The sequence below is a fragment of the Seriola aureovittata genome, chromosome 4 (genome assembly GCF_021018895.1).
Source record: "Seriola aureovittata isolate HTS-2021-v1 ecotype China chromosome 4, ASM2101889v1, whole genome shotgun sequence".
NCBI lineage: Eukaryota > Metazoa > Chordata > Actinopteri > Carangiformes > Carangidae > Seriola > Seriola aureovittata.
Window position 1 is genome coordinate 7,427,420 of NC_079367.1, and position 23,147 is coordinate 7,450,566.

Consider the following 23,147-nt stretch of genomic DNA (forward strand, 5'->3'; position numbering starts at 1 on the left):
ATTACAGACTGATCAATTTGGAAGAATAGCAAAAGATTTCAGTATCAAACCTGCATAAAAAATTGTTCAAATTAGAGTCAGAGAGCAAAGTAGTATAAACAGTCAGATGTTTATTGAGCTGTATTTCGTCAAAGCACAGTTTTCATCAAACAAGCATCATTACACAGAGTTTCAGGCACTTGTGATAATTCACATACAATTCCTACATAAAATGTAAGCAGCTGGCTGTAGCATGTGAAGAGTAAAGCATGTGTGTGCTGAGCATGTGTCTGTGTACGTCTTTGCTTGCATGTGCTTGAGCTTGCGCACATGAAGTAAAGTGTTTGCATAGGAGAGAGAAAGAGCAAGAGTTCCGCCATTTTGTTGCAAAGGAATGCATCAGTGAGGCATTGGCTTCATGTTGGGAGGTGATCTGTATGTGCATGTAAGGAAAGAAGGAATGGAGAGAAAGGTTGGATCTAGGACAGACAGGTAGGTGAGGTTAGTTACAAGAACAGGGTAGAGAGTATTTAGTTCTTGTTGACGGTAGCAGCGATGGCCTCAAAGATAGCTTGGAGCTTAACCCTGACGTCCTCAGCTAAAGGTGTAATCTTTTCCTTCAGGGCAGTGAGCTCATCGGTGTTGATGTTTTGTGCCTGGCTGTAGGCCTGCTTCAGCTGGTCCTTGTACTCTTCGACGTAGGGAGAGGCCATGTCCTTCAGGGTCTCCAGACGCTCAGAGAGCTTGTTACGCACAGCTTCCACAATGGGCATCAGGGCGGTCTTGGTCTCATCCAGGTTGGTAGCCACCTTTTGACGAAGTTCCTCCACAACGGGCTCCAGCTTGACCCTAAGTGCTTCCATATCAGCTGTGTGCTTGGAATAGTACTCGCTGATGATGGGCTGCATCTGGGTGCGGTATTCGTCGATGTGCTTGTTGATGACATCTCTCAGCTCGGCACGCTTGGGCTCAATCTCGGCCTTCAGGCTTTCGATGTCATTTAGCACAGTGGTACGCAGGTCAGCGGTGGCGTCAGAGATGGTAGCAACAACTTGGTCGGTGACGGGGGACACAGCACCCTGCATAGCCTTGATCTGGTTGTACATGACATCCAGGCGCTGAGACAGGCTGGTCCTAGTAGAGAAAAATAAGTTCAAAGTTAAATAAACATCAAAAAGTAAATGATGACTTGAGAAGTGTAAAAGGTGACCAAGGCAGAAAGTTTAGTGAACCAGTGACTGAGTAAATATCAATTACAGAAAGTAAGGAGAGTGACATGGCCTTACTTGAGCTCTTTGTACTCGGTGTCATCGAGCTGGTCCAGGGCTCTGTTGGCACTGTCCTTCACCTGAGTCAGGTAGATGTCCATGACAGCCCGGAGGTGTGCCAGCTGAGAAGGTGCATCAGCCTGCAGGGAAGCGGCCTGAGAGCCTGAGGAAGAAAAGAAAGGAATGGTTAGGAGGAGTGATGAGCAAAAAGAGAGAGAAGGGGGAAGAGAAAAAGCAACACTATGCAGAAAACACGGTATTTCAAAAGTCATTTAAAATAAAATATATTTAAGGTGTTTTAACTGTTATCTATAAATTATATACTGACTGAGTGAAGCTGTGCATGCAGGTCAAAGTTTTTCCTTTAAGTAAGAAATAGCACATTGAGTACTCACCGACAGCCAGCAGAAGGGCGAGAGCGAGAGCTACAAATTTCATGATGATGGTCTAGAACGGAAAAAAAGTTTCTGATTATTCACTGAACATGTTACACTCACAGTATCACAGTTAAAGGAGTTTCACTGAAAATGTTTAAACAACCAAAGAAATGAACAAAAATCCACTTTAAAAGTGTAAACCTGTTAATCCAATAAATCCCCCACCTAAAGCAATGTGAAGGCCAGATAAGCAGACTTAAAAATTGGACTAGTCTTAAAACACTGTTAAAGCTACACACTCATCCCTGAATCAGCCCAAATAAATTCACACTAAACATATGGCTGTCTATTAAAAGAACCTGTAATCTGGGTAGATTAGATAGACAGCTCGAGCAGATTAGCCCTGGACTGCTAGGCTATGTAATCCTGATCCAGGTTTTAGAGTAAGATGCAGTCATAGCATTAGCAAATCAGCTCTTTGGATTTTAGACAATCTCAATCCAGAGGCTCTTAAGTTTAGAAATTTTTACATCTCCTTGAAATGAAGATAACTGTAAAATATCACCACAGGCTAAACTGCATTGTCCCAGAGTTACAGTTAATTAAATGAAAGTCATATTCAAACTCAATGTATCTTCTTTCCAGAGATTATTTTTGGTACTACTTCACAATACCGACAAAGCATACAAAGTACAGAAAGCTCCCTCTGGCAGATCAGAGTGAGTCGGTTCTCCAACAGTTACTCCTCTCTATTCTACAGCCCAAGTCCCAGTTAGAGCCACAGCAGTTGGTTGTCTTACCTGGTGGAGTTCGTGATGAGACTGAACAACTTCAGCAAGAGCAGACTTTTTATAGTGCCCGGGTGAGGGATGAGTCCATGTGGGGAGGAAGGGGGGGTGGGGGTGGGGGTGGTGGAGGTGTGAGGGCTGTGTGTCTCCGTGGAGGTGGACCTCACCCCCCAGCCATCTCCCTCAGCAGGGGAACTGGGTTGAGAGTTCAATGGTCACCTGCTGGGAGGAGATCACTCAGCACACACACCGACACACACAGTAACAGATTCACTACGGATTATCAGTATCATACGTATCATACATGTGCTGAACTTTTACAGATGTACAAACATTTCTTAGAAAGAGGCTCTAAATTCTAGCTATTAGAAATTTTCTGCTTGATAAAGGCCTTTTTAAACTGTCCTGTGGCTGAGCCTGTTGTGTGGAGGACATGAAAGGAAGAAATTAACAAAAACCAAGTCGATGTGAGACAGGAGAGCTGGATTGGGGGAAGGGGATTGGTGGAAAGAATGGGAATAAAATGGAAGACAAGAAATCAGGTATGACAAATATATGTGAAAAGTGCCACAGGAAAAGTTATTGGAATGTTTCCACATAGCTGAAGTGCAGGTGGCTCACAGGGATCTGTACTAGGTCCTGTTTTATTTTCTACATATTTTGCAGTATAAACTTCAAACAACAGTTTAGATTGACCCCCCGGGGCGGTTTTCTTGCACAACATTTGTTACAGAAGAGTGTGTAGGAAGGACAGGAAAGCCACATTATTTACAGTCCTAGAGCTTCCAAATGGCTGCCAAGAAAAGCAAACAAGAGCAAACAAAAAACAGTGACTTGATGCAATCGGCTCGCTGAAATGTGATCGCGTTTGATATCCACTCAAAAAATTGTGGGTAACAAATAAGCAGACATGTTCACGCGCTAGAAACAACACACAACATAATGTAATAATCTAAATACAGAGTATCAAGACAGACTTATCTCACTTTACGGTTGACAAAATTTGTGGCTCGTGTGTGTGCGATGATTAATGGGTCAAAGTGTGGTGTGTGCCAAGCTGTTGTTTGTTGTCCTATCACCAGTGGACTTTGTCTCCATGGCTTCATGTAGTTTGAGGAATAAGGAATAGGAATCATTATAGTATAGAGAGTTGTCTCCAATTATACAGATATATGTGCATATCATACTATCAAACTATAATGTCTTCTGACAAACAAGTAGCTACTACCCTCATAGAATTATTGCCTATGAAAAGGTTTATAATTGTTCTTTTGAGACTTTCTGTAAGTAAAATAAAAAAAAAAAACAAACAAAAAAACAGATGCAAAGTGAAAGTATGTGATAATCAAATAAATAAAATGTTATGATATAAAATATACATTTAAAGCATGCTCTGGTTCAGTGACTAAAAGTTTTACCAAAAAATAGAGAAGGATATATTGTATATACATTCAGTCATACTTGATTTATTAATCCTTGTGTATTAATGTGCTATAGAAATAATTGTGCACAAGCATCTGTGCTGACAGGTGAACCATGATAGACGGAAAATATTACCTTCTACGTATCAGACACCGGGTATCTGCAGAGTGAAAGCTAGTCTAATAGTGCAGGGTTATTAGGTGCAAGGTTAATCATTGTCATAAGTGGTCAGTGGCACTAAACTGCAACCAAGAGACTGGTCTGTGCTTCTGTAGCCTGGGCCTATATAATCAATACACCTTTCTCTGAATGCCATTACACTAAAATTCTTGTACTGCCAGTACTTGCTCTGTGGGATTGCAACATGTCCAGTGCCTTATCTTGTCACATGTGACAAGATACTAGAGTGAGAATTCAAATCATATACACTAACATAGAGTAGGTTGTATACAATATTCAAGTCAATAGAATGCATAATAAAGATTTTTATCTAGGTTTCATATCAGAAGAAAGTTTACTGCTGTGAATAAATGAACACAAATGTGTTAAATATCCTCTCTCTCTTCTGTACAATGTATAGAAAATCTAAGAGAACGGCCCTGCCATACATATTACATTTTCACCCTTACCATGTTCAGTTTAGCCGAGACTGTGTGAAAGGAGTTTTCTCATTTTTGAGAACATAGATGGTGAACTAAAAACAGTTTCTCATCATTTTTTTCACCGTTGTTTGTAACTTGACCAGTTAACTAATTTTAACTACAGAACAAAAAGTACATGGAAATTGTTCAAGGAAAGCATTCAGCATTGTTAGATATCAGCAATTCTCCAGTAACGTTTATGGCTTGAAAAATACAATTTTATCAGAGTCTACAAAATACACAGAAGTCAAATAATCATCAGCATTACAGCTGTTTCCTACTATAGTGCAGTATACTAGAAGTGTGCTACTGTACTTTAATCTATCAGAAACTAAACCTGTAATCGCATAAGGTCTCCATTAATGTATGTGCCCGTTATGATATTATTAGCTGCAAAGCTGCTCTGTGGGACTTCATTACATTGTGGATGGACTTTTATTTTACAAAACAAGATTCCAGTTTCATTTTTTTTGATAGTTCAATGTTCGTCTGCAGCAATTCCTCTATCCACATTTAAAAGCCAAATCTCATTTTACCATGCATTGTTTTTCTCTACCTTCCATTACCATTGTTATTTATTATCTGACACTGTGGTGTCTGTCTTCTCTCTCGCCCCCTGACTACAAACTCATTCACTCTGCATTTTTATGAGCTGAGCCTGATGACTCTGTGAAGACAGAGGGGTGAGAGAACAGTCACCTATCCAAGCTTCATCAACACCTGCAAGGTTCACGACGTTGTTATTAACTCTACCCATTTGTCTGACACCAATTAGCAAAATACAGCAGCCAACTGAAAGCTGACATCTGATAAGTCAATGCAGGAGAATGGCCCTGCATTAAATGTTACAGTACCACACTGTGGTACTGTAACATTTTATTTACTTTAAAACAGCATCATACTACTGCTGAATTAGTTGATTAATCAATTGTCCAACTGATAAAAACAAATATTGAACAAAACAAGCAACTTGAAGATGCTATTTTGGACATTTTTTCTATTTTCACATCTTGCAGACTAAACAAATAATTAAAAAAATGATCAATAATGAAAATTGCAGGCCTCCACTATACACACCAAGCACATTAAGAGGCAGAACAAATCACAGCACATGCCCTCTCTCAATGGCTTCATCTTGTACTGTCACTGTACAGTAGTCTTTAGGGCTTTTGCCCTGGTCCGTGAGATAAGACGGTTCCACATATCAGCTGCTCAGAGAGAAGAGCAACTCTTATCTGGAACAGCAACCTTTGAGACCGTTTGCGTTGCACCACGTCGATTCAGAATCAACACAGAGCTTTCTGTCTAGATTACTGCTGTCATAATTGTTATCAATAGGACCTCAGAACTGCTGGCTGGCAAGACGATTAATTGCTGAGGTTGCATGTTTCAGAAAACTGAGCCCTGCATTCTTGTGACGGGCAAGAACAGAAAATTAATGACAAACTTTATCACTGGGAACGTACAAATAACAGACATTTTCAAGCAATTTCAATGGAACAAATTCCCGGTTGATAACTATTTTGGGCTAAATCACGATGTCATCTTATTGGCAGCACCACCACTGGGTTTGCTGTTCACTGGTTTTTCCTACTGTTGTATAAAATCAGCTTATTTTCATGTGATTGGATTTATTGAGGGAAGGAACTTTGTTGACGATCAACAACCAGTTTTACAGTGACCACCAAACAGCCAGACAGATGTGGGGTAATTGCCTCGAGCTGATAAATATTTAATCAGCAAATCCACCATTTGATCAGGCCCTGACTGAGGTTCAAAGGTCATGACATTGTTCCAGCTGCTTCCATGATGGAGCACTGTTCTCAAATCAGCAGGGGAGGTTATCTCAGCTGTAAGCAACAGTGCCGAGCTCTGTCTCGTTTTCTCCAACACACACACCACTTCAGATTGCTATACCCAAGTCTACTTAACTGCAGTGATGTGGTTTTGCAATGTCACATCTGTTGAGGTCGCTTCTGCTTTAATACAGATATTTGGACCAAAGCCCTGGTCGCAGAGTGTCACTGTAGGTTGCGTCGCCCTGCGGGTTGTACAGCTTGACAGCAAAGCAAGAAAATCCACCCTGAACTCAGATAACCTAAATCACTTGAGGAGCAAAACGAGGCTGACATGCAGTCACCAAGAATTATTGTTTAATCATAAAATAATTTACGAAATCTCACATATGCTGACAAACGCTCACGTAATCAGGGAATAATTAGGACACAACAACAGGGCAACCTACATGCCAACAAGCACTGAGGTGTTATTGTGACCAGTGATAGGGAAGATTATCTTCACTGTTTATGAGGCTCTGTAGCCGTTTGCTGCTCTTAAGGCTGTTCCAAAGATAATGCAGTTTATTGAAGGGCACAGTTAAATGTTCGGACCTGCCAACATAAAAAGAACATGTTCCCTGGTGAAGTGCTTAACATCTGACAGCTGTTGCAACATTTAATGCTACAACAAATTGTTTAAATTATCAAAAACGACTTTTATTAAAAAGTGTGAACACACACTATACTGTGATACTTTACTACAGGTCACAGTACATACTTCACATGTCCCCTCAAGAAGGACACTGTCAGAAAAGGCAATTTTATTTTAAAGGCCATTTTATGGTATTGAAACTTTACTTGTTTCCATTGTGACAGATTATACTGTATACTTTTAGTTCAGAGTAAAATGTGCATTTCACTTCTCTACATGTATCTGATTGCTGTATAGACTGGGCTACAAGCATGATATTTTTAAAACTGTGCCATCTTGTTTTTTGATGCTCAAGTGCATCTCACTGTTAAAAGAAACATGATTGCATTAGTTATTAATTATTGTGACTTTTTCGTGAAATATTTTGATGCTTTTTCCACCACTGGTTTTAAATAATGACTAAGGTATTGAACCCATCAGTCTCTGGTGAAAGAATCTGCACACATTTGATTGGTTGCATCTATTTTATCATTTTAAAATGGAAATGAATCGGTCATGATACTGTGCTTCAAATATAAGACACCAGATATGTACAAACCACCTTCATCATAAATAAAAAAAAGGCTGAGTTGAGTTAAAAAACTAACATTGGGCCTGTCCATTATTTAGTTTTGTGCGTAGGTGTTGAGTTGATAATCTGAGTTTCAAGGCCTGTTTGTAATTCTAAAGCTACCATTGCCTAAGATGTAGAGGTCATTCACCCTGATACTAGAACCAAACCACCCACACTATAAAACAAACACAGGATGGGAAGAAGTGTCATTCTTACCTGAACACATACATGTCCAAAAATTCTGGTAGTCTTTCAGTACCTATTATTTAGTCCTACATAAATATTAGATAATACATGCGTTATCTGATTTGATTTAGCTAATAAATGTAGCAATTTTTTTGATTTGCATGTAATGATTTTATTATTGCTACATCTATTTTACATTATTGTTCATTTTATGTCTTTTCCATGTGAAGCACTACTTCATTATCATTATTGTTGTTGTTCTTGTATTGGAAACTTGGTGCATTATTGGCACTACATTAAACCAGAGATGTAATTATTTCCTCAATTCAGTGCATCACCTCAGCAGCTGCTATGGACCAGAGACTACTTGTTAAGTGAACTACTTATGTTGCATTCATCCTCCCCTTATCTGCCCTCTTGTGGTTGAGAAGCCAAACTAATTTAGTGCAATTTCTTTGAAGCTATAATCTTACACTGTGTGAATAATAAACTGGATAAAAATTGAAATTATTGATCAAGCTTGTAGACAGGAAACTTGTTCTAATTTACTTTGCTGTAGACAACAGTCAACAATGGGTTGCACAAGAGAGGCATCAACAATCTGATATCACACTTTGGCTCTGGGACAGAACAAATGCATCATTTAGCATCACAGTGTTAATGCAACCCCTCACTGTGAGCTGTGAGTGAGAGGCTTGGGGGGCAGAAGGTGCTGTTTGACACACCACAGGGATCCTTACATTCAACTTCCCTTACAATAAAACATGCATGTAATTTTACCTTTGATGCTTGATTTAGTGGATTTTAGGGTGTCATAAAATGCTTACTGTCTTTGAATTAAGAGAACTCTCTCGTCTCCAGTTAGATTAGCAACATCTCTGGAGGTCAGCATAGCAGCTGCGGAAAATCAAAGCTCTGGTTACTATGATGTGATGATGATAAGAAAATGGCTGTGGTTTCTACACAGAGTAAATGCTTCCTCTTTAATGCAATGTTCCCACTGAAGAAGACATTACAACAGGACCAGCTGCTGCCTACACAACTCTGAGCTAAAGAAAGACGTGGTGGAAAGGAGACTAAGACCTTCCCTGTGCTCCTTTTATGAGGAGATGGCAGAAATAACTATGACACATAAACATATCTGTCTTCACACATAGAATTATTTGCTAAATGTAAACCTGGATCTGTGAAGGGTATTCTAGAGCCTCCATTGAAAATGAATTTCCTACAAAATACACCTACACTTGGAAAGTGGTATTTTAGGCATTGTATTGTAGTTTAAGTATAGATGGAGAATGTACTGTGAGTGGTGTTTTCAAGTGCAGTACAAAATATTAAGCGCGTACACTCACCAAGGACCCAATCAAGTGAAAGACAAATAAATATTATAAATCTCATATTATTCCATTTCATCACGGGTAAATGTTATCGCTTCACATGAGTAAGATGTGCCAAATGTGAGTAAGATGTGCCTTTCCATTTTAAATGCACTGATATTGTTAAATTAATTTATTTTTAATGTATTTAACGCAACATATTTAACAATATGTTGACGAATAAGGAGATTACGAGGATTCATGAACGCCGCATACGGCTCAGCCAGTCAGAGCCACAGTTCCATCGTCAACAGGAAACGGGGGAAGCGTCCTTGGAGATGTTGTTAGTGGTGTAACTTTTGCATCTTTCTCCACTCTGCGTACACGGTGTCTGTGTCAAACAACTGACAACCCATCGATAACACCACAAAGGCTCATGAGAAAACGATTAAAAGTTTGGAAGGTAACTCCCTTATCACAATTAAACTATTTCTCCTACTAGGTTGAGCTAACGTTAAGTAGCTAGATGGCGCCCAGCTAATGTTGAAGTTAGCTGAGATGCTAGCTTCGTTAGCTCATCCCTTTCTTTGCTGCCCACGCGTTAAAATCATTTCATGTCGATATTTTTTGTCTATCGAGATGTTAATTTGTCTTTACTGCTGCACAGTTTCTCACGTTTAATAATGTGCTTTATAATAAGCCCTCGCTGCTTTGTCTAGCCAGACGCGAGAAGTTAATTTGTTAATCTCATTAGCTGAGCATAATGGCAAACAGAAATCCTCAGTTTTCCCTCAGAAAGCAGGGCGTATTTTGCAAAGTACAGTGAGGAGCTGAGGCTACGTTGTGTAGTTGTCTGCCATCGTTATAATATTTACAGCATATCTCCCTTTCTTTTGCCAGTCATCCCCTTGTGTATTTCCCCCTGTGTCTCTGCAGTAACCATGACTGCAGCTGCTCTCATTGGAGACCAGCTGATCCTTGAAGAGGACTACGATGAGAACTATATACCCTCTGAACAAGGTACACAGGGGTCAGGGTAATAGACCTGGGTACGGTAGCAGGGAGGAGCAGGATTATCCCGTAATATATGTATAAACTGTCTAGACACAGCTGAAATGTTATAACATCCCTTTGGTTGCAGGAGTGAAACCCTTAGCTTGGTTGGTTGCACTGATCCATTAATGTATTGAATAATATTGGATACAGTGGGATAACAGTGGATCCCTCCTGATTGTAGCAATATGGGAAGCTTGCAGCATTATTGTGCTTAATTTACACTGCTTATGTATTCATATAAGACTGTTGTATAATGGGGTATTTTTGGGTTCCTCACTCTGCCTAGGTGAGCTGTTCACAAATCTACAGCACTGTATGCTACATTACACTGTAATGTACCTCTATGACATTGAGATCATCTCATATCATTTTATTTCTCTCTTTATCATCAGAGATCAAAGAGTACGCAAGAGAAATTGGCATTGATCCCGACAGTGAGCAGGAGCTCCTGTGGCTGGCCAGGGAGGGCATCGTTGCCCCTTTGCCTGCTGAGTGGAAGCCTTGGTACGTAGAGAGGCTGGGTAATGAACTCAGGGCAGCACACCCATCCACAGAAAACAAACCTGAACTGTGATCACTACGACCTGGGGTAGGGATCTGGGGAATTGTGTTGTGTCCACATGGGTTTAGAGGGCTTGGTGTTGTTGTAAACGGTCAGGGTGATGCTGAAGGAGGCCTGTAAGACAGAAGATGTCAGAATTTCATGTATGTTGCTTTGAGTGTGTTTGAAGGAAATTTAGTGCAGCAGTGTTTGTGTCCTTGCCACTAATCAAGGGTGAAGGTCTGTTCTTGACGCCTGAAGTTGGAGGCGTGTAGCAACCTTCCATCAACAAAATCTCCAGGGAGATGTCAGCTGCAGTGAAACTGTCTAAATACTGTCTCTTACATCACAATATAGGTTTTGTGTATTTCAGCTTTAATCTATTGCTTTCAATGTGTTTGCACCAATAATAAAATGGATTTTATTGTGAGAAAAACTAATAATTATTAATTAAACAAAAAACATTATACAGTCATTATTATGAAAACTAATTAAACAGCTGTAATCTGTTATGGTGTAATAAATCTTAGATATGGTTATATAGCATTAAATAGTTCATTTGGTTCAGTGTTAAGTTTCAGGTGACAACACAACCTCTGGTGACATCTTTCCGTTCACATACCCATCCTCCCGTCATCTCACCTTCCCTTTCCTGGGCCTTTTTGGAGGTGCTGAAGTGACCCCCCTCCTCTCCCCCCTCCTCCCCCGCAGCCAGGACGTGACAGGGGACATCTACTATTTCAACTTCTCCACGGGCCAGTCCACCTGGGATCACCCCTGTGACGAGCACTACCGCCGCCTGGTGGCTCAGGAGCGTGAGCGTGCCCAGCTCACAGCCGCCGCAGGAGGCACAGGGGCGAAGAAAGACAAGGACAAGAAGAAGAAGAAAGAAAAGAAGGAAAAGAAAGAGAAAAAGAAAAAGGAGCCACTCAAGACTCCTGGAGTGAGTGGTTGTTTTACTTTTCCACAGTTTTAATATATTTTCTGTTTTTCATGTTACTACCTATACCTATGACTGTTGCAGCATCAGAATATAGAAGACAAAGCACAAAAGTGAAATTCATTCTTTAACAAGTATAATAAATGATTGTTGCTAGGAGATGTCAAAATCCTTTGACACATCTGGTTGGCAATTTGTATGTATGGAAAAAGGTAGCCTCAAAGTAAAATGATGACAAACACAGCAATGATAACAGTTGACATTCTCTTTTTGACTTGATTGGTTTTGTAAATGTTTCCCTGGGAATGCTAAATCTTACACTGTGCGGCTGTAAACTAATACACAAGTAAACATAACATACTAAGACTTGCTGTCAACAAATTATCAATATTAATTGACTTGATCTGAAGATCCCTGATCAACTATCATGGGGATTCTAACTGTAATGAATTATTTAAGTCTTGCTGATGTTTGAAAATTCTTGGTTCTAGATGCTTACTTTTTTGACTGTGTCTCTTTCTCTGTAGGCACTGACTTCAGCCTTGGGGCTGTTACCGTCCCCGCTGGGCAGCTTGGCTCCTCTGAGAGGTCTTGATGCCCCTGGCCCGGGTCCACTCTCTGGGCCTGTCCCTGCTCTCCGAGGGTCCCTCAGCAGCTCTGGGGGGCTGGAGCCCCTCAAGACTTCCCTAGGGGTAAGATCCTAGTGCTAAATGAAGGACCATTTGATGCGCCTTTGAGTGTATACCCTCCCTAACCCTTACAGTATATACTATACTCGCATTTTGCCTCTGTCAGGGTCTTCGAAGCAGTGGGGCATCTAGTGTTTTAGGCAGCAGGCAGGAGGAGAGAGTGTCCCTTACTCTGCCTGGTTTTGATGATGACAATGATGAAGACAAAATCTCAGAAACTGAGGTACAGTGCAACCTGAAGACAAGATAATGAAAATTACTGGTTTAGCTCCTTACAGATTCTAAACCTTTATCAAACTGGACCTTGTCTTTTTTTCAGCCGAGTCCTCGTGGTTCAGACAGGCTATTGAAGAACCTCCACCTGGACCTGGATGCTCTTGGAGGAGGCCTACAGTATGAGGTAGAAAGAACAATTTGCTCCCTATAGCACTGATCCTTTACTCTATTGTGAAAGGAATCTTATACAGAGAAACAGCTGCTGCAAAATAACATTTTGAACAAGGCTTGTACTGAAATATTTAAGGCTAGTAATTCCCTTGTATAAAAATAACGATATTGGCCATTCAACACCTTCTGCCTTTGATAAGACTGATATTGATTCAGTTTGTTTGATCACATATTTATTCCAGAAGTGTACACTGCTTTTAGGTATGTTTCTTACTTAATGGTTTATCAGCTCCAGTGTATGTGTGCGCTCTAGGACAGTGAAGACAGTGGTCGAGCTCCACCAGAGGAGAGGACAGAGCCGGAGCTGCAGGACTTGGCCCTGTCTGGAGAACACAGCCCTGAACCACCGTCCCAACAGGTAAAAACACACACACACATCCTTTTGTGCTGTAGCTCGCTGCTTTGTTTTGTTGTAACTTGCTCACACTAGTTTCTATTTAAACATTCAAAATATAATCTCTCTGCCATGTCTGTGTTCTGTATGTAACACTTGTTTTTCATCCTGTGAATGGCTGCTTTGTTTTAGTTACTGTGGTTACTTGACTTGAATAGCACATGATTTTACAGGATTTTAAAAGAACTACACTGGCATCCAAGGTATATTCATAATTTTGGATGTTAATACTGTGTTTCTATCTTTAAACCAGAAATTTTTGTTGAGGACCAGAATATATTCTGAAGAGAAGGGGTTTTCTTTCCTTTCCTTCCTTTCCTCTGGTAGATCTGCAGTCTTTGAGTAGAATTCACACACACACACACACACACACACAGTGTAGTATTTTCAGTATTTGTTTTACTTATACTTTATTTAATGACAAGAACAATAATGTTTGGTGTACTGTCGATGCTGATATATAGTAAGTTTACATATGTTTTTAAGTTGGAGGGAATCTAATTTGTTGTTTTTGTGTGTCATTGCCATTGTGGGCTTTTCTTGTTGTCTCATATAACTGTGATTTCTAAACCATCTGTTATTCCTTCTCTTTCTCTTGTGTGACCTCTTTGACCTTTGACACCTCTCACCTTTGCACCATGACCTGGGATGTGCTCATGTAGCTGCTGTGCTGCTGGGACCTGTCCTATGGGCATGGTTGTTACTGTGTCTTCCTGTTTGTCCTGCTGTCTTCCTACTGTCACTGTTACTGCTTTGCTGTCTGAAACTGAATACCAGGAGCATGTTGTCATCTCCATCAAAATGACAAATACTAGAATTTCTCTCTATGCCTTTATCACCACTGGGGTAGACCAGAACAGCTCCCCACTATGGTCATCAGTTCTTAATCATTTAGTCTCTTACCTCTACCCAAAGTCAGTAATACGTTTACCCTTTGCTCTAAAATTACACAATGTCCCAGTTATTTAGCAGAGCTAATGCATGTAGATTCACTTTTTTCTTCTCTATGTACATTATGGCATTTTTGGAGGGAAAACACTGAAGCAAGGAAATCACATTTATCAAACAAAGCTGCCACTGTGTGTGTGCCTGTGTTTGTGTGTGAGAGATTCCCAGAACAAGAAAATTAGTATATTTGTCTTTGCATACATACATGTTTTTTTTAATCGTTTGTCGTCCTAATTTGTTTATTATGTGCGGGTTGTCTAACATGACTAATTTTGTCCCCATACAATGCACGTGCTGTCTGGTTTGCATGCAGTTGTGTCAACATTATAACCCCCCCACAGACCGTCTTTCAGGGCGGGTAGGGGGACACAATCTTTTTGTCTGCCTCCTTTCCTCACCTTCCCTCCTCCATCCTTTCTCTCCCTTGTGTCTCTGCACGCCTTCCATTGGTCTTCCTATTCCCCTCCACGAAGGACTCTTTGAGGGGCCGCCACCTCCACATGTCCCCACTTACGGGCAGCAAAGACCATGTCAGTGAAGAGGGGGCCAGTCCTGTCAGCCCAGAGCCTGAACACTCTGCTGAACACTCAGCACAGGAGGTAGCAGAGGACTTGAATGAAGTGGAGGAGGAGGAGGAGGAGGAGGAGGGGGAGGAGGAGGAGGGAGGAGGAGAGTTGGAAGATGGAGATGTTCAAGGGGAGAAGGGAGAGGATGAGGGAGGGGGGGGAGTGGAGGAAGGAAATGAGGATGATGAAGAAGAAGCCGATGGAAAATGCAAAGAGGAGAAAGATGAGATGGAAGAAGAGCAGGGAGAAAGTAAAGCGGCTGTAGAAAGCAAGAAAGAGGAGGAGGAGATAGTAAGCGACGAGATAGAGGAGGAATGCTGTGAAGATGAAGAGAAAGATGAAGGGGATGGTGGAGTGACAGAAAACATGAAACACACTGAGAAGCAGGAGAGTAATGAAGGAGAGGAGGATGACAGCAATGAGAAGGTAGAAAGGTGCATTGAAAGCCAGGGTGATGAAACAGAAGACAAAGAGGAGAATGTGGAGAGTGATGAGGCTGTGGAGAGTTTAAAGGAGGAGAAAATTGAGATGCAGGGAGACATGCAAGAAGTAGAAGAAGAAGAGGAATTTGAGGAAGATAGCGATGAAGTTGTGGAGAATTGCTTTAAAGGTGATAAAGATGAAGGGAGTGAGGAAGACAAAAATGACAGAGATGAGGTCGAGAGGAGCATGAATGATGAAGAAGCGCAGAATGAAAGTAAGGAGGTGGATGAAAGTAAGGAAGAAGAGGCAGAGGTGAACAGTGAAGGAGAGCTAGAGAAGGAAAAAGAGGGGGAGGATGGTGAGAGTGAGGAGAGACGCTCCCTGAGCCAGAGGAATCTGACGGAGAGTGATGAAGAGATCTTGGAGAGATGTGTGATGAGCGAAGGAGGGGAAACCGAGAGGGAAGGGAAGGATGTGGAGGATGAATCAGTTGCCCAAAAATCCCCCACAGCATCGGAGAGTGAGGAGGAAGTCGTGGAGGTTTTTAAAATGGAAACGGCTCAAGTCCAACCAGCCAAGCTTGACCAGGAGGTTAAAACATTTGCCCGAAAGAGAAAAACTCTCGCTGACGAGACGAAGAGTGTGACAAAAAAATACCTCCTTCCTGCAGAGGTAGGGTTCGGTGTTGCCTCTGTGCGTGCTCACCCCCTCCCATCCCTACCCAAACCCACCCTGCTCCTGCTTGACCTCTTCAAGCATGCACGGATACATGCAGATCCCCAAATCCAACTCCACTGCCTTAGGGGCTGTGTCATCCTCTGTGATTCCCTGCCTGGATCTCATCGCCCACACCCTGGAATATAAATTGGTAAAAGGGTCTAAATCTATTCAAGCCCCTGAGGACTGGATTGGACAGTTCTCAATCTGATCCCTCTTCCCATTAGCAGTTCTTTTACACTGGCGGTTGGTTTGGAGCAATTTGACCAGAAACAGGATATCATCTCCTGCCATCGCCTCCTGCATTTTTAGAGTCTGCTTGCTTGAATGTCTGATTGTGCAGTCTGCCTGCCAGCTCACCGGCCTTTGTTGTGTTTGCACGTACACTCTGCTTTTGCCTCGTGCTGCGTGTGTTTCTTGGTCTCTTTGAAAAGACAGTGTGCGTTGATGTTCTGTGTTGCTTGTGCAACTTTTTTGCTTTGTGTTCATTCAGATCTGTTACCTTGTCATTGAGTGTGTGTGTGTGTGTGTGTGTATTACTGCAGGAGTCTGACACCAGTAAAAACATTGAGGAGGCTTCATCCTCCATAGATGTCAAGGTAGTCATATCATGCAGTGTGTAACCCATCCATCACAACCATTCATTCATTCATTCATTTAACTGCTATTGTCGACCGGTCTCTTAATGGTTCTGGTTCTGTATCCTAAAGCTGTCGGAGAAGGTTCTGGACATCAACGAGCTGTCTGGCACTGTCAGTCCACTGGAGAAAGATGACAGACAGGAAACAAAAGAAGAAGAGGAAGAGGAGAATGAGGAGGAGGCAAAAACAAAGGCAAAGGCTGCAGAGCCTACCAAGAGGTTTCTTGTTTTAATATTATTCTTACTGTGCTTAGACTAGGCTGCATTATACTTATGAGAATTATCTTTCGAAGAAGTGTGTCCCTGTGTTTTCAAAATAAAAGTGTGTCCAATATTAGAATAATTTATTTACCTTGGAACTACTTAACAGTGGTTTTCAAACTTTTTCACATCAAGGACCCCTAAACTGACAAATTAGACCACAGACCCCCATCTGATAAGACCCCCCCCCTTCTCTCTCTCCTCAGGCATATGCTGGCTGAAGACAAAGGCAACTGTCTAGACCATAAAGTTGACCGACTCGTCCTGCACCAGTCCAGTCCTTCACCCACCCTCTCCAGCCCCTCCCACTCAGAGCGAGGTGTTGAGCTTCAACCAAAAGCCGGAGGTTTTGGTATTTCTTTGGGGCTCCAGAGGCCTGAAACCGCCAGAGGTCGGCTGGTCCGCACTTCCAAAACCAGAGTCGAAGATGCTGCACCCTCCTTAAAAAACCAAGACAACTCACTGGACGAAGAGCCAAGCTGGAGGGTTCGAAAAGACAGAGAGAAGAAAGAGAGGGAGGAAGAAGAGGAGAGGGAGAGGACAGAGAGAGAGGAGAGGAGTCTGAGAGAAAGGAAGGAGAAGGAGAGGGAGAGGAGACAGGCCGAACGGGAGGTGGAGGAGAAGGAGAGGGAGAGGAGACAGGCCGAACGGGAGGTGGAGGAGAAGGAGAGGGAGAGGAGACAGGCCGAACGGGAGGTGGAGGAGAAGGAGAGGGAGAGGAGACAGGCCGATCGGGAGGTGGAGGAAAAGAGGAAGCGTTTGATGAGGGAGAAAGAGAAGAGAATAAGTCTCCTCCAGAAGGAGCTGAGGCAAGAAGAGGAGGAGGAGGAGAAGAAACTGAAGGAGGAGAGCGAGGAAAGACTGAGGTAAGCATGGAGAGTATAATACTCTAGTCCTCAACAAACCTTTGCTGCTTTATTACATCACACTCACCTATCAAGTCATAAATATACACATTAAAGTGATTCCTTTAATTATGTTTCACCTAAACACACCTACATTTTACTAAAATGTGTGCATGTAATGCGTCTCCCCAGGGCTCTGCAGCAGCATCTCCTGTCTAAGAGGAGAGAGGAGGAGGCCAGGCTCACTGAGGAGTCTGACAGGACACTGGAGGAACTCAGAGAGTCTGTCCAGAGGGAGAGGGAGAAGCAGCAGCACAAGCTGAGGTCAGACATGTACATTTACACATAAAACAAAGGTGCACTAGAGCAGTGGGGCTAAACTCCTGCTTTATAGAAAATCCTTTAAATATGCTGATCATAAATGAGTTGCAGTTAATCACCTGTAGTGTAATCCCCAAATTACCATTGTATGTATGTGTGTGTCCTGTGCTCAGGGAGGAGAGTGAGGCCATGCTGAAAGAGTTACATATCACTCTAGAGGAAGAACGAGCAGCGGAGTGCGACAAGCTGGAGGCCCAGAGGAGGAAGGAGACTGAACGTCTGCAGGCAGAGCTGGAAGAGGAGCTGCAGGCAGAGAGGAGGAGACTCCAGAGAGAGAGGGAAGAGAAGCTGAACTCTATGAAACACGAGGTCAGTGAGGATGATGCTGGTCTGTCTGGGGCCCAGCTCCTCATTTTTTTTATTTTATTCTCTTTTTGTCGTTAAAATTTCAGTGTTTAAATGTTGTTTTTGCATCTGACATGAGAATGCTCTTCTGCTTGACTAATGAGGGATGTTTCATTCCAATCAAACTGAAGCAAAAGCTAAACACAAACATTAGGAACAGCAAATAGCTTGATAAACATCTGTTAGTCCAGTCGCCTCTTTAGAGGAAATCAATACAACTGAAGTTTAATAAATTGCAAAATTCAAATACTGTCACTGAGTGAAAAACACATGATTTCTTTGAGCTTCCTGATGTAGGCTAGATCTAACAGGTTGGCGTATTAACCTGGATCCCTGTTTCCAGGGATTGTGAGTCAGTGATTTGACATAGAAGTTCCTCCTGAAAAGAGTTGAAATGAAAAGCTCACAAAAAGTTTGTGCTACAAAACATTAGGTTATATTTTTAATTTTGTCCATGCTATTTCTATTTTTATTTGTCGTATTATATAAAGGAATATGTTTCATCGAAAACCAAAAGCATCGTGTTGTGTTTTGGGTTTTATTTTCATTGAGAGAATTGTGTTTTTTATTTTCTAAGTGGAAGAGTACCAACACTTTTAGCCACATCTGTAGGTGAGTGTGATTGGTCAGCATCATGAAAGGGATTAACTGGATATAAACTCTTAGATTGTGTGAAGGTGTAATATTTATGTAAACACCAGACATAACTGGAAACGACACCTGAAGCAAATGTTTTCTTGTTTGTGGTATTTTGATGGTACGCTGTGGTACTGGACTTGAGGCACACAGTTTAATGATCCGTGTAAATGTGTGTCTGTCTCTGTGTTTGCACTGTTTTGTACGTATAAAGGTCAAAAGCATCGAGAGGAGGAGGGAGCTGATGGCGAGTCCACGACCTGAACAGCACCTGGCAGAGTACCACCGAGAGGTTAGATGACACACACACACACACCTGCACACACACACATTCTGGACAGGCAGGATTACATCATCACCATGTGGATTGCTTTCTGAATATATACTAAGGCTTGGAGTTGAAGTATATTTTCATACATTTTAGAGAATATAACTTTTTGTGCTGTAAGCTGAGCGTGTCTTCCACTGTGTAGCTGGCTGATGTGCTCCAGGAAGTACGGGAGGAAGTGCAGCGCGATCACGAGAGGAAGCTGGAGCAACTGAAGGAGGACCACCGGAGAGAGATGAACAATATCAGAGAAAAATACCTGGATGAGGTCAGAAGGTTTTTAGATTTTACGTTTAGCTGATGGTTTTTATAACACAGTTAAACTGAAAAAGGACAAGAACCCTGAGCATTGACGCAGCTTGGTTCTCTGTTCGTAGAAGAGCTAATGATAGTAACTACTAAACTAAAAACTGATATGTTCAGTTTTTGACTGTGTGTGTGTGTGTGTGTGTGTGTGTGTGTGTGTGTGTGTGTGTGTGTGTGTGTGTGTGTGTGTGTGTGTGTGTGTGTGTGTGTGTGTGTGTGTGTGTGTGTGTGTGTGTGTGTGTGTGTGTGTGTGTGTGTGTGTGTGTGTGTGTGTGTGTGTTCCAGGAAACCACTCAGAGGGAGCGCTTGCTGTCCACTCTGCAGGAGGACAGAGAGCGTCTCCAGGCCTCCCATGCTGTTCAACTGGAGAAACTCCGGCTACAACTCGACATGCAGATACAAAAGAAACATCTTACACACACGCGCAAGGTGAGACAGGACAGATGCACCGATTTACTAACGATAAGATAAGATAAGATAAGATGTAACTTTATTGATCCCCCGTAGAGGAAATTCTGATTAGTTGTACCTTTGGGACTCCTTTCCACTTGGTATCACAGTTTGATACCAAGTGGAAAGTTTGTAGAGTGGTTTGTAGATCTAGATATATTTAAGTGGGTGGTTTACACTTGTACCAGATAATAGAACACACTTTCAGTCTAGCCAATGGAAGCCTTTTCTTCTTAACTCTTCATGTCCATCTGTGAAAATTTTGTAGCACAGACACACAAAAACACAAGAGTAAATCTGGCTTGTTTCTTCATAAAGGAGTCAGAACTGCAGGATCGGGCAGATCAGTTGGAGCTGAGGGCCAAAGAGCTGAAGAGCCAAGAGGCCATCCTGCAGACCAAGGTCCTGCTCCCCAACCAGTATGTACTATTGATCACCATTACTCTAACCTGAACCACGTGGACTAATGATTTCTGTGTCTTATCAGGTAGCAGATCTTAAGAGAAGGAGGAAGAAGCTTGGGGAGGAAGAGGGGGAGGTGGACAGACAAATAGCGGTGTGCAGTCCCACTTCTACTCTATGACAAGAGATCAAATTCACCCTCCCCTCCAATTGCAGTATCAACCCACTATTTCCCCTCCCGTGTGTGTGTGTGTGTGTGCGTGTGCGTGTGCGTGTGCGTGTGTGCGTGTGCGTGTGCGTGTGTGTTTAGACCTTACCCCGGCTGATCCAGGAGAGGGACCAGCTGCAGGAGGAGCTGGACAGAATGAGAGAGGAGAAACACCAAGCCCGAGAACTCATCCAGAGAGCCAGGGAAGAGGAGGAGAGGCTGAGAGAGGAGAGAGACAAAGCCAGAGAGGAGTGCAGGAGAGCGAAAGAGGACAAAGAGAGGCTGGAGAGCAAGGTGACGCTGCTGCAGGAGAGATGTGACCGTCTCAGCCGCAGAGTCAGGTACAGTTTACCTACACGGGACACTGACACACCCTAAAAAGAGAAGTTCTCTCCAAAACAAGTTCTGCTTCTCAGTCTTTCATATTTTGTAGGTTAACTGGTAGTAATTATTAGTATGTGACAGAGTATTGTGGAAAAAGTCGTTATCATACTTAAGAGTTTTGTTTACAGCACACTTATGTAACTGAGGAAACTGCGTACCTTTGTCCATTTTGCTCGTTCAGTGAGTTGGAACAAGGTGAAAGAGCAAGTGTCTCCCCCAGACAAGAACCTAAACATGACAAGAAGGAGGAGAAAACAGAGGTGACGGCGCCCTCCAGTGACAAGAGAGATTCATCACTACATGTAGAAGACCTGGACTCACCAGTCTCCTCTGTGCCTGACAGCCAGAGCAGCATGGACGAGTAAGGACAGACTTAGTTTTATTGTTTCACTAATGGTTTCCTGAAAATTGATAAGAAATTACTGATAGTAGGGAAGGCTAAGGTCTATCCGTCTTAAGTATCTAATAAGTGGTCAGTGTTTTAAATGGGAATCTATGAGCGCAGGGCACAGTGTATATCTACCTTCAGTCGGCATGCCCACACCTCCATGTGTCCAGGTTCCGACACTACATCTCCTCACACGGCGCTTCCATCCAAAAAACCAAACTCTTCCTGGAAAGGGAGAGCAACCGGCTGATGGAGAGACAGGCAGCTCTGCAGGCAGCCCAGTCCACCTCCTCTCAGGATCCCAACCATGAAGGAGGGGTGACTGAGGAGATGATAAGAAACCTCATGCAGGTAGGGCGGAGTGTCACCCACCTCCTGAAGAATAATAACTGGTGTTACGGCTGGCGAGATGGGGTCGATTTAGAGTAAGCATCAAGTGGTGGTTATTTTTTTTCATTCACTGTCAGGAGGCCAGAAATGTGGCGGAGCTGCAGCAGACAGTTCAGAGGGGGAACTCTCTCCTGCGGAGGAAAGAGGAGCAGCTTCAGCAGCTGGAGAGCTCGATAGCTGAGGAGGTCAGGAGAAAACATCAGACTGGATGTGCAGTGTTTCAGAAAACTTACTTAAGTGATACTTCAGTTGAGCATTTTCATCAACACTCATCCCAAAACAGTAAACAAGAAAAGTTATAAACATGCTCAGGTTTAGTAGCTGTCTATGTGGCAAAGGAATATTTTTTGCTTCTTGTAATTTGTCATCATTTACAAAATGTAATGAAGTTTAACTTAGTTTACTGACGGTATGACCAGGATTTAGTTATACATACAGCAACATCTGATTTTAACTGCATTTTGTCTTGTTATTTTGTTCATTCAGCCTCTGTTAGACGATCTGTCTCGGCTGGGGGGAGAAAGGAAGGTGACCTTTGATGTCACTGAGTCGGACCTCAGCAGCACTGTGGATCCACCAGATGGGACAGGTAACACATACTGGTCATTGAGTGTAGAGCACAGTAGAATCAGCTGCTCTTTAAAGTAAAAATAAAATATATTGAGCTAACCATACATTTCTTTTAATTTATCTATACTATTTGTATATACTATATACAGATAATACCTAGACACATAGTGTAGGTAAACTATACCTGTTGTCTGTTATCTCATCTCTACACCTCTTCTCTTGTCCCCCTTGCTCTTTTATCAGGAGCTCATCCCACAGTCCCAGCCAAAGTCCAGGAGTTAGCAGAGTCCCTGCAGCAGATCTCGGGCCAGCTCAACACCGTCCTGAGTGCACTGGGTTCACTAGCTCAGAGGCAGAGTACTGCGCCTTACACAGCCTTCCCTATGTCTCTGTCTCAGCCTCACTCCACTCCAGCTCCCACCTCTGCCTCCACCTCTTTCCCAGTCATGCCCCAGATGCACAGCCTGGGCCCCAGCTCCTTAGCCCCACCTCCCCCAGTGAGGCTCTCAGAGCCATCTTGGAACTGGGTGCCTCAGGGTAACTCGGCAGCCACCCCTCTCTACAGCACCCCCATCAGCAGTGGGCTGAGGGCCTCTGAGGACCTCATCAATAGCCGATGGAGCCAGATCTTCCCTGGTATACTGACTTCTGGGTCATTCTGCCTATAAATGAGTGAAGCACCAATAAATGTTAAAAGGGGTTTTATCACCAGTGTTGGTCCTGAACTGTTGCTCTGTTCTCCTGGAGCAGGTATGGACCCAATCACCTCCAGCACCTTGAGGACCTCCTCAGCCTACCCATCATACACTCCTGTTAGGTAAGCTGTAATACAGCATAATTACATTGTACATACACACCCTCACTTTCTCAAA

At 42.6% G+C, this 23,147-nt stretch overlaps 2 protein-coding genes across 6 annotated transcripts in view; one reads left to right on the plus strand and one right to left on the minus strand.

The window, feature by feature from the left end:
- The window catches only part of LOC130167275 (centrosomal protein of 164 kDa-like), a 28,826-nt gene that overhangs the window by 4,119 nt on the left and 1,560 nt on the right, over nucleotides 1–23,147 (plus strand). Inside the window, exons 1-25 of one of the 5 annotated variants that reach the window (XM_056373277.1) lie at nucleotides 6,787–9,483; nucleotides 9,957–10,040; nucleotides 10,469–10,580; nucleotides 11,329–11,560; nucleotides 12,085–12,249; nucleotides 12,353–12,469; nucleotides 12,566–12,646; nucleotides 12,947–13,051; nucleotides 16,287–16,340; nucleotides 16,452–16,600; nucleotides 16,849–17,508; nucleotides 17,680–17,811; nucleotides 17,982–18,177; nucleotides 19,064–19,141; nucleotides 19,323–19,445; nucleotides 19,769–19,912; nucleotides 20,252–20,335; nucleotides 20,421–20,489; nucleotides 20,646–20,884; nucleotides 21,148–21,288; nucleotides 21,486–21,666; nucleotides 21,783–21,890; nucleotides 22,192–22,294; nucleotides 22,519–22,907; nucleotides 23,016–23,092. In XM_056373277.1, the coding sequence (XP_056229252.1) occupies nucleotides 9,962–10,040; nucleotides 10,469–10,580; nucleotides 11,329–11,560; nucleotides 12,085–12,249; nucleotides 12,353–12,469; nucleotides 12,566–12,646; nucleotides 12,947–13,051; nucleotides 16,287–16,340; nucleotides 16,452–16,600; nucleotides 16,849–17,508; nucleotides 17,680–17,811; nucleotides 17,982–18,177; nucleotides 19,064–19,141; nucleotides 19,323–19,445; nucleotides 19,769–19,912; nucleotides 20,252–20,335; nucleotides 20,421–20,489; nucleotides 20,646–20,884; nucleotides 21,148–21,288; nucleotides 21,486–21,666; nucleotides 21,783–21,890; nucleotides 22,192–22,294; nucleotides 22,519–22,907; nucleotides 23,016–23,092 (3,818 nt within the window). In that variant the 5' untranslated portion in view covers nucleotides 6,787–9,483; nucleotides 9,957–9,961. Of the gene's footprint in view, nucleotides 1–6,786; nucleotides 9,484–9,956; nucleotides 10,041–10,468; nucleotides 10,581–11,328; nucleotides 11,561–12,084; nucleotides 12,250–12,352; nucleotides 12,470–12,565; nucleotides 12,647–12,946; nucleotides 13,052–16,286; nucleotides 16,341–16,451; nucleotides 16,601–16,848; nucleotides 17,509–17,679; nucleotides 17,812–17,981; nucleotides 18,178–19,063; nucleotides 19,142–19,322; nucleotides 19,446–19,768; nucleotides 19,913–20,251; nucleotides 20,336–20,420; nucleotides 20,490–20,645; nucleotides 20,885–21,108; nucleotides 21,289–21,485; nucleotides 21,667–21,782; nucleotides 21,891–22,191; nucleotides 22,295–22,518; nucleotides 22,912–23,015; nucleotides 23,093–23,147 lie in introns of those variants that run through there. The other 4 variants (XM_056373276.1, XM_056373274.1, XM_056373275.1 and 1 more) reach the window with 4 other exon arrangements.
- On the minus strand, nucleotides 91–2,447 carry LOC130167278 (apolipoprotein A-I-like). The gene is made up of 4 exons (XM_056373285.1): nucleotides 2,425–2,447; nucleotides 1,643–1,694; nucleotides 1,266–1,410; nucleotides 91–1,113 (listed from the first exon to the last, which is right to left on the minus strand). Exons 2-4 carry the CDS (start codon nucleotides 1,683–1,685, stop codon nucleotides 510–512), a joined length of 792 nt encoding a protein of 263 aa, XP_056229260.1. The 5' UTR covers nucleotides 1,686–1,694; nucleotides 2,425–2,447; the 3' UTR covers nucleotides 91–509.

Excerpts from the sequence above, each read along its gene's own strand:
- LOC130167278 (XM_056373285.1), bottom strand. The coding sequence starts at position 1,685 with ATGAAATTTGTAGCTCTCGCTCTCGCCCTTCTGCTGGCTGTCG. Across the intron at positions 1,411-1,642 it reads CGCCCTTCTGCTGGCTGTCG|GCTCTCAGGCCGCTTCCCTG; the intron begins GTGAGTACTCAA and ends TTTCTTCCTCAG. Across the intron at positions 1,114-1,265 it reads ACCGAGTACAAAGAGCTCAA|GACCAGCCTGTCTCAGCGCC; the intron begins GTAAGGCCATGT and ends TTTCTCTACTAG.